This window comes from Amaranthus tricolor, chromosome 14, assembly GCF_026212465.1.
Source record: "Amaranthus tricolor cultivar Red isolate AtriRed21 chromosome 14, ASM2621246v1, whole genome shotgun sequence".
NCBI lineage: Eukaryota > Viridiplantae > Streptophyta > Magnoliopsida > Caryophyllales > Amaranthaceae > Amaranthus > Amaranthus tricolor.
In genome coordinates, this window is record NC_080060.1 from 16,273,826 (window position 1) to 16,282,816 (window position 8,991).

Here is an 8,991-nt window from a genome sequence, read left to right on the forward strand (position 1 = left end):
ACCATCATCGACCTCTTCTTCCACTACCACATCTTCTACTACCATTCCCTTCATTTCTTTCATAAAAGAGTCTAACATAAAAGTAAGAGTAGACACTTTATCATGTAATGCCAGTAGGGAAGATTTCATTTCACCAACCTCCAAATCTAGAGACTGAAGTCGGGAAAGAGTGGTGTGTTCCTTGATATGAGGTTCAAGACGTGTAAGCCGCTTACCATGAATCTTTTGAAGATCCTCTTTATCAGTTGAAGACAAATTTGAGTACAACTCATATTTGCCATCCACTTTGAAAATACCAAGAGGCGGAAGAATTTCAGTAGATAATGAAATTGGACCAGAACAATCCACTTCCTCTAAATTAGAGAGTAGATTAAAATGATCAAAGATCAATGTTAAAAGATTGGCATAAGGAAGAGAGCAACTGCGAGAATGTGAGCAACAAAATCGCATTGTGGAGAAAATAATAGAAGAAAAATCAACATTTTTCAGAGAAGCAATCTTCCACATCAGTATAAGATGAGCATCAGTAACCAATTCACAAGAAGTGTTGCGAGAGAAAACGGTTCTTACAAGAATGTAGTGTAACAATTTACCATTTAAATTCAAAGCATTATGTGTTAACTGTTTAGTAGAAGAGAAATCAGAATAAGATTCAAGTATGAACATATCCCTAGCATTTTGTAACGCCAAAATATTAGGAGTTTGATCATCAGATTTATGAGAAAATTTGAAAATGTCATTCATTAGGGTTTTTGAAATCACAATCTCTTGACCCTTAACAAAACTTCTTAAAGCATGTTCTCCTTTAATCATAACAAAAGATAAGTTTGAATAGAAAACTTTCACAAGAGTTGGATAGGTAGTAGAACCAGAACTTAATAACATACCAGGAGTAGATTGAATAAAAACAGAGATTATTTCAAAGTCTTCAAACAGAAAGAAATTATAATCAAGTATATCAACAAAGGAAAGTAATCTTTGTCGAAAAATATCAACCCATCTCCCATAAGCAGTATGATTTTCGAACCATTGTTTAGGAACATCAAAAGTGTGTAATGGTGAAACAACAGGGGTTATAGGTTCAGCCATTTGTGATTTAGATGATTCTCCTTTTTCGGATTTTGAAGAGGATCTACTCATCCTTCTTTTAGGTGCCATTGAAGTAGAGTATGAAAAGCTTGAAAGGGAAAGTGAAAGAGACGGTTTTGAGAGAAAATCAGAAAAAGATTTTGTGAGTAAATGAATGAGTAAAGCGTTTTACTCTCTTTTAAAGGAGTATAGTACATGCATTTGTACTTTCATTAAATTGATTGATTTGACAACACAAGAGAATGCAAAGGGTGTGTGTGTGTGTGAAGCTTGACCGGTTTGTTCATCATGGTGAACAAGCATTTGATTTTGGTTTTCAACCGTGAATCAGTGGAAATACAATTATGAGATTAATTGAATTTATTAACCAAAATAATGAACACAATTTTAACGCATTGATGATGTTCACAACTAATCGAAACAAACAATTTTGTTTTAAAATAATTAAATATCCTTTATTAATTAAAGGTATTCAATTATAAATCCCATATATATAAAACAAATAATTTTTTTTATTTTTTTTTTTAAGAAATTGAAATCAAATTTTCAATTCTCAAAAATATGCATAAACACATATATAATCATAATAATACGTAATGCTCCCCCTTAATACATACTTGGTATTTAAGTAATTATCGTTTCAATCCTTTTACTCATATGCCATTATTCTTTGATATTATTCTTTGATAATACTCCCCCTTAATTTATGCAACGTCATTTAGCATGCCAAGTTCCATACGTATATAAGCAAAACGATCAGCACTTAAAGGTTTTGTAAATATATCCGCTAATTGATTTTCAGTAGATATAAAAGATAAAGAAATATTACCTTTTTCAACATGATCCCTTATAAAATGGTGACGTACCTCAATGTGTTTTGTACGAGAATGTTGCACAGGATTCTTTGTAATACAAATTGCACTTGTATTATCACATCTTATTGGTATGCCTTTGAAATCAATTCCAAGGTCTCTAAGTTGTTGAGCAATCCATAAAATTTGAGAGCAACATGCACCGGCAGCTATGTATTCAGCTTCAGCTGTAGATAAAGCAACTGAATTTTGCTTTTTAGAATACCAAGAGATCAATGAATTTCCTAAGAACTGACACGATCCTGAGGTGCTTTTTCTATCAACTTTATATCCAGCATAATCAGCATCTGAAAAACCAATCAAACTAAAATTTCCACAGCTAGGGTACCATAGACCAAAGTCTTTAGTCCCATATAAATATCTAAAGATTCTCTTAACTGCTGTTAAGTGAGATTCTTTTGGGTTAGCTTGAAAACGAGCACATAAGCAAACACTAAACATGATATCAGGACGACTAGCAGTTAAATACAATAAAGAACCAATCATACCTCTATAAGTCTTTTGATCAACACTCTTACCATTTATATCTTGGTCCAAACTTAGTGTTGTACTCATAGGCGTATTAACTTCTTTACATTGATCCATATTGTACTTTTTCAATAAATCTCTAACATATTTACTTTGACAAATAAATATGCCATCTTTCTTTTGCTTTATTTGTAGTCCAAGAAAGAATGTTAAGTCTCCCATCATGCTCATTTCAAACTCTTTGCACATAATCTCAGAAAATTCCTTGCACAAAGAATCATTAGTAGCTCCAAACAATATATCATCAACATATACTTGAACAACTAGAATATCTTTTCCTTTAGTTTTAATGAAAAGAGTTTTATCAATTTTACCTCGTTGAAATTCATTTTCAAGTAGATGTGAGCTAAATCTGTCATACCAAGCTCTTGGAGCTTGTTTCAAGCCATATAATGCTTTATTTAGTTTGAACACATGATTAGGTAGATCATAATTTTCAAAGCCGGGTGGTTGTTTAACATATACTTCTTCTTGCAAGTATCCATTTAAGAATGCACATTTAACATCCATTTGATATAGTTTAATATTCATGTATGAAGCAAAAGCAAGCATAATACGGATAGATTCTAACCTTGCCACAGGTGCGAAAGTTTCATCATAATCTATTCCTTCTTCTTGATTATAGCCTTGAGCTACCAGTCTTGCTTTATTCCTTACAATATCTCCATCCTCATTGAGTTTATTTCGAAAGACCCATCTTGTTCCAATAATAGTACGATCTGGAGGTCTTTCAACTAGATCCCAAACTTTGTTCCTTTCGAATTCATTTAATTCATTTTGCATTGCAATGATCCACTCTGGTTCTTGTAATGCTTCTTTAACATCTTTAGGTTCTATGAGAGAAACAAAAGCAGAAAATGCACATAGATTCTTAAGAGAGGATCGAGTTTGCGTACCTTTGTTTGGATCACTTATAATATTCTCTGGAGGATGTTGATATGACTTTCTAGTTCTTCTTCGTAGTATGGATGGTGTGTTTTCATTTAATGAACTTGTACTTACTTCATTTGAGGTATTTCTAATTGGTGTACCCAAAACAGTATGTTCAGGAACTATCTCAAGATCTTGAGGTTGGGTCTCAAGATCAGACTGTGAGTCTTCAATGTTAACAACCTGTTTTCCTTCATCCTCAATACTTTGCATGGTATCCTGCATGTTAATCTTTTTAACTGCACTAGCATTTTTAATATCCAGTTCATTATCACTTAAATCATCAAAATGTTTATTAAGGTTTAACTCTTTAAAACCTTCACTTAAAGTTTCATTTTCGGATTCATCAAAAACAACATGTATACTTTCTTCAACTATACCTGTACGTTTGTTTAACACTCGATAAGCTTTACTATTAAGTGAGTATCCAAGAAATGTACCTTCATCACTTCTAGCATCAAATTTTCCTAAATTATTTTTACCATTATTATGAATAAAACATTTACAACCAAATGGTCTAAAGTATGCTATATTCGGTTTTCTTCCTTTGAATAACTCATAAGGAGTTTTCTTAAGTATGGGTCTTATAAGACATCTATTTAAGACATAATTAGCTGTGTTAACAACTTCAGCCCAATAGTGTTTAGCTAATCCATTTTCAATAAGCATTGTTCTTGCCATCTCTTCTAAAGTTCGATTTTTCCTTTCAACTACACCGTTTTGTTGAGGTGTCCTAGAAGCTGAAAAGTTATGGGTTATACCATATTTTTCACAAAAGGAGTCAAAGCCTAATTGATCAAACTCTCTTCCATGGTCACTTCTAACCGAGACTATTGGAAGGTTCAGTTGAGTTTGCATCTCTTTACAACGTCTTGAAAACGGTTTCAAGGCTTCACTTTTATCCTTTAGAAAATCAACCCACGTAAATCTAGAATAATCATCAACTATAACTAGGATATAAGATTTACCTCTTATGCTCCGTACACGCATTGGTCCACATAAATCAATATGTAATAGTTCACATGGTCTTGATGTACTTACCATTTTCTTCGGTTTAAATGAACTTCTTACTTGTTTACCTTTAATGCATGCGTCACAAATAGAACATTGTTTATAGTCAAGAGCTGGAAGTCCCTTAACTAAATCTTTACTTACCAACTTCAGCATGGTGTGAGTATTGATATGGCCAAGACGTCTATGCCAAAGTTTTGGATTATCTGTAATAGCTTTCAAACACTTGAAATTTTGCACTGCAATTTCGTTAGTATGTAAAGCATAAACATTATCATTTCTAAGAGCAGTAATGAGAGTATCTCCAGTATTAGGATTTTTAACAACACATTTTTCTTTGTCAAAAATTACTTCATTACCTTTATCACATAGTTGAGACACACTTAGCAAATTAAATTTTAGACCTTCAACTAAATAAACATTGTCAATAGTTTTAGATGGATTCTTACCAATTTTACCAACGCCTAAAATTTTGCATTTACCTTTATCTCCTAAGGTGATTGAGCCATTGCATTTTTCTTTAATTTCAGAAAATAAAGATATTTTACCACTCATATGCCTCGAGCATCCACTATCTAGAATCCATTTTTGTTTATCCTACAAAACAAAAGAAAATAACCTTTCTCAACCTTACTTGGCTATCCAAGTGACAAATTTGGAACCATATTCGGGATAGACCATGTTGGGTGGTCTTGTTCCTTTAGGAACCCATATTTGCTTTATCTGTTCACGTAATTCAAAAGGAAAGGAATTCTTGATAATATAATCATCTTTACGTCTGTAAGGACATGCAAATCTTATATGTCCTTTTTTGCAACAAAATGTGCAAGTAGGAGTACGTTTATGTTTATTTGCACCTTTTACAAATGTGGTTTTACTCTTATAGTTATGTGTAACATGATTATAACCAATACCACGTTTATCACTAGTTGATTTTTGTTGTGTAAGCATTTTAGTGAGTTTAGATTCAGACTCATTAAGCTTGTTTAATGCTTGTAGATTTTTCTCAGATTCCAGTTTCAAGGTTTTGATCCTGGCTTCAAGATCATTGTTCTCATTTTTAAGATCAATAAGCTGTTTAGTCTGACTGAGATTCTGTTCTTTCAAGACCTTGACAGTCTTTTCAAGATTTGATTTTTCAGCCTTTAGCGAATTATTTTTATTTATAATTTCTTCACAACCTTCAGCATAATGACGTATTCGATCTTCCAAAGTGTTTTTCTCATCTTTTAAAATTTTCTCAATTTGAAACATATTTAGGAGTGTTATAACCAATTCATCTTTTGTGCATGTGTTAAGATATTCACGTACCTCTTTGTGATTTTGATCTAAATCATCATTGTCATCATTATCAGCCATAAGACATACATGAGCTTGTCCATCTTCATTTTCAGATTCGGATGATACTTCGGAATCACTCCAAGTTGCAACCATCGCTTGTTTGTTTTTGTTCTTTTTGTAGGATTGCCTTTTCTTCTTAGGACAGTCCTTTACGATATGTTCTGTAGAACCACATTCAAAACAAGCAAGTTTTTTAGTCTTAAAATTTGAATTAGAATTAGAAGACTTACCTTTATTTCTGGATTTAAATTTCTTAAATCGTTTTCGCATCTTCATAATTCCTTCAAGACCTTTTGTAATTAACGCAAATGGATCTTCCTCATCATCGCTATCTTCACTATCACTTGAGGATTCATGATGTTTCTTTGCCTTTAATGCAAGATTTTTCATGGAAGGTATTACATCATTATCTCCATCATCATGTAGGGTAAGTTCGTGAGTTGTGAGTTTTCCAAGGAGATCGTCAAGCGATAGAACTCTCAAGTCTTGAGCTTCCTCTATGGCGGTGACTTTTGGACCCCATTTGGATCTTGGAAGACACCTTAAGACCTTCTGGACTTTTTCTGCATTAGTAAAAGTTTTTCCAAGAGAATTCAAACTATTAGTAATCAAAGTAAAACGAGTAAACATTTCATTTATATTCTCATCCTTTTTCATCTTGAACATTTCATATTGATGCATGAGGATGTTGATCTTTGTTTCCTTTACTTGACTTGTTCCTTCGTATGTCACAACCAACTTGTCCCATATTTCTTTAGCACTTGTACATGAAGAAACTCGATTGAACTCAGTACCATTCAAAGCACAACATAATTGATTCATTGCTCTATAGTTTTTGGAAACCCATTCCAAATCTATTTGTGAATATTCGGACTCGGACTTTATTACATCATTTCCTTGAGCGTCCTTTTTCATGGGAATCTTAGGTCCTTTAGTTATGATCTCCCAAAGCTCCATATCTTGATCAATCACAAACATTTTCATCAAAGTTTTCCAATGTGAGAAATTTGTACCGCAAAACAAAGGAGGTCTTGAACACGAACGACCTTGAGCAAACAACCCTTCTCCTATTGGATCCATCACAAGATATTAATCTTTTTGTGTGAAACTTAGCTCTGATACCAAATGAAAGTTAATAGGAGGTAGAATACTCTCTAGAGGGGGGGTGAATAGAGAGTTTGGACTTTTAAAATTTTCTGGCAGTTTGTCTCAAGAGTTTGAGGAGTCTGTCAAAACTTGTCTGCTGGAACAGTTTTGAGCCAATTCGTAAACTATAACGTATGTGCGGAAAAATAAACTTTAAAGTATAACACACGATATGTTAACGAGGTTCGGTTCTAACCAACCTACTCCCCGCCTATGGGTTCTCTTTCAACCCGTAGGATTTCAACGCCTTTTATTAATCCGACTTTAATACAACCAAGAAGATCTCACTATCTCCTCTCACCACGTTCTTCCCCTTGAAGAACCGTATTACAAGTCCCTTTAATAAAAGCAAAATCCCAAATCTCACAATAGAGATTCACAAGTTGAACACTTTGAAAAGTATTCTTGATTAGGCGTATTAAACTTAATCTAACTCTTTTTGAACTCTTAAGCCTATTACAAATGTAAGAGCTAGATGAACTAAGAATTACAACTCTTTAAACACTTAGAGAAATCTTAACAGAAAGTTGAAAGAAAAGGTGTATCAAGATGTTGTCTTAGTTCTGGACGGAAGCCTCATATATATAGTGTACGCCTCAACACATCTTCAAAAACAAGAAGGCTCCTATCCGTTATTTTCTGTTGACCTGGTCTTTCAGCGCCTGACTTCAAGATCTTGAGGTTATCTTCAAACTGACGTGTACTGACAGCTTAATAATAATTTCGTCATTGTGTTTGTAATTGTCCAATGCTATGCTGCCATGTTAGTACTTATACAAGATATTGAATAATAAGCATAAACCAGATTTATCAACATTTAAATAACCATTTAAATTAATTCCTATTTTTTAGGATCGCTATTTACTATTTTTAGCATAAATTCAAATTTCATCCAAATAATAGTAAATCTAGATCTTGCTTAAATATAGCCGTGTACAATTAATAATAAAACATGTGTACCTTGTACTATATTTAATTATCAAATTGATTTTAACCACATATTTTAAATCTAAGTTTAAATATGAAATATTTAAACGTTAAGCAACAATGTATAACAAAATATTTAAACTTTATTCAAATAATATCCAATGTTAATTTTAATGAACCTTGACCTATTAAAATATTTCAAATATAATTTCAAGGAACATTGACCTATTAAAATATTTCAAATATAATTTCAAGGAACATTGACCTATTAAAATATTTCAAATATAATTACGAAACTAACCTGATTAAGAACGTAATTATCTTCAAGACTTTGAAACACATTTCAGAACTTATAAAATCACTTTAAAATAAACTTAAGTTCTTTAAGCATATTCCATCGACTTCTTACTTAAAAATATAAATCAAATGTGTATCAAATATGATTTTAAACTTACTTAAACAATTAAATGTAATTACTTAATTTATTTGTTTAAACAATATGTGTTTTGAATTATCATCATCCAAGAGAATTAAGTCTTTAATCTTTCCTTATTATTTAAGAGAGTTGAGTCTTCAATCTCCCCCTTGATGAAAGTCAAAACCATATTTACCTAAATCATATTTCTAAGTTATAATGAAATGAAAAGCACGAATAATAATAATATATAAAAACATTTTCGAGACTTTATCATTTTTCAGAAACATTCTTCAAGATTTTAAGAACAGTTTCAAAACAGAACTATGTTATATCATATCATTACAATCATTATTTATTCAGTAATCAAATATTTAATCTTTCCATATCTCCCTTAAGTATATATATATATTATATCTCCCTTAAAACAGAACAATTTATTAAATCAGAGCAAAACATTTAACAATTTTTCAGTATAAGCAAGCAAACATCAAACAAACATACAAAACATTATATAAGCAAACATTTTATATAAGCAAGTAAGCATGATAGTAAGTATAAATAAAACATAGTAAGTATAAATAAAACATACATATATCTCCCCCTTTTTGACTTTCATCAAAAAGTAAACAAGGAATCTTAAAATGTTGGGATTATCAAAAGAAAATATTGTTTGCCGAAAAGAAAATATTGTTCATCAAAGCCATAACATGCATAATCAACAAAAATTAC

The 8,991-nt window shown here is 31.7% G+C and overlaps 1 protein-coding gene across 1 annotated transcript; it reads right to left on the reverse strand.

The window, feature by feature from the left end:
• Positions 1 to 1,782: 1,782 nt before the first annotated feature.
• Positions 1,783 to 2,617, reverse strand: LOC130799453 (secreted RxLR effector protein 161-like). The gene has a single exon (XM_057662545.1). The coding sequence runs from the start codon at positions 2,544 to 2,546 to the stop codon at positions 1,794 to 1,796; it is 753 nt and encodes a 250-aa protein (XP_057518528.1). The 5' UTR covers positions 2,547 to 2,617; the 3' UTR covers positions 1,783 to 1,793.
• Between the last annotated feature and the right edge of the window lie 6,374 nt (positions 2,618 to 8,991).

Bases quoted from the DNA above. Each gene is read 5' to 3' on its own strand.
- LOC130799453 (XM_057662545.1), bottom strand. From the start codon at position 2,546: ATGGATCAATGTAAAGAAGTTAATACGCCTATGAGTACAACACTAAGT.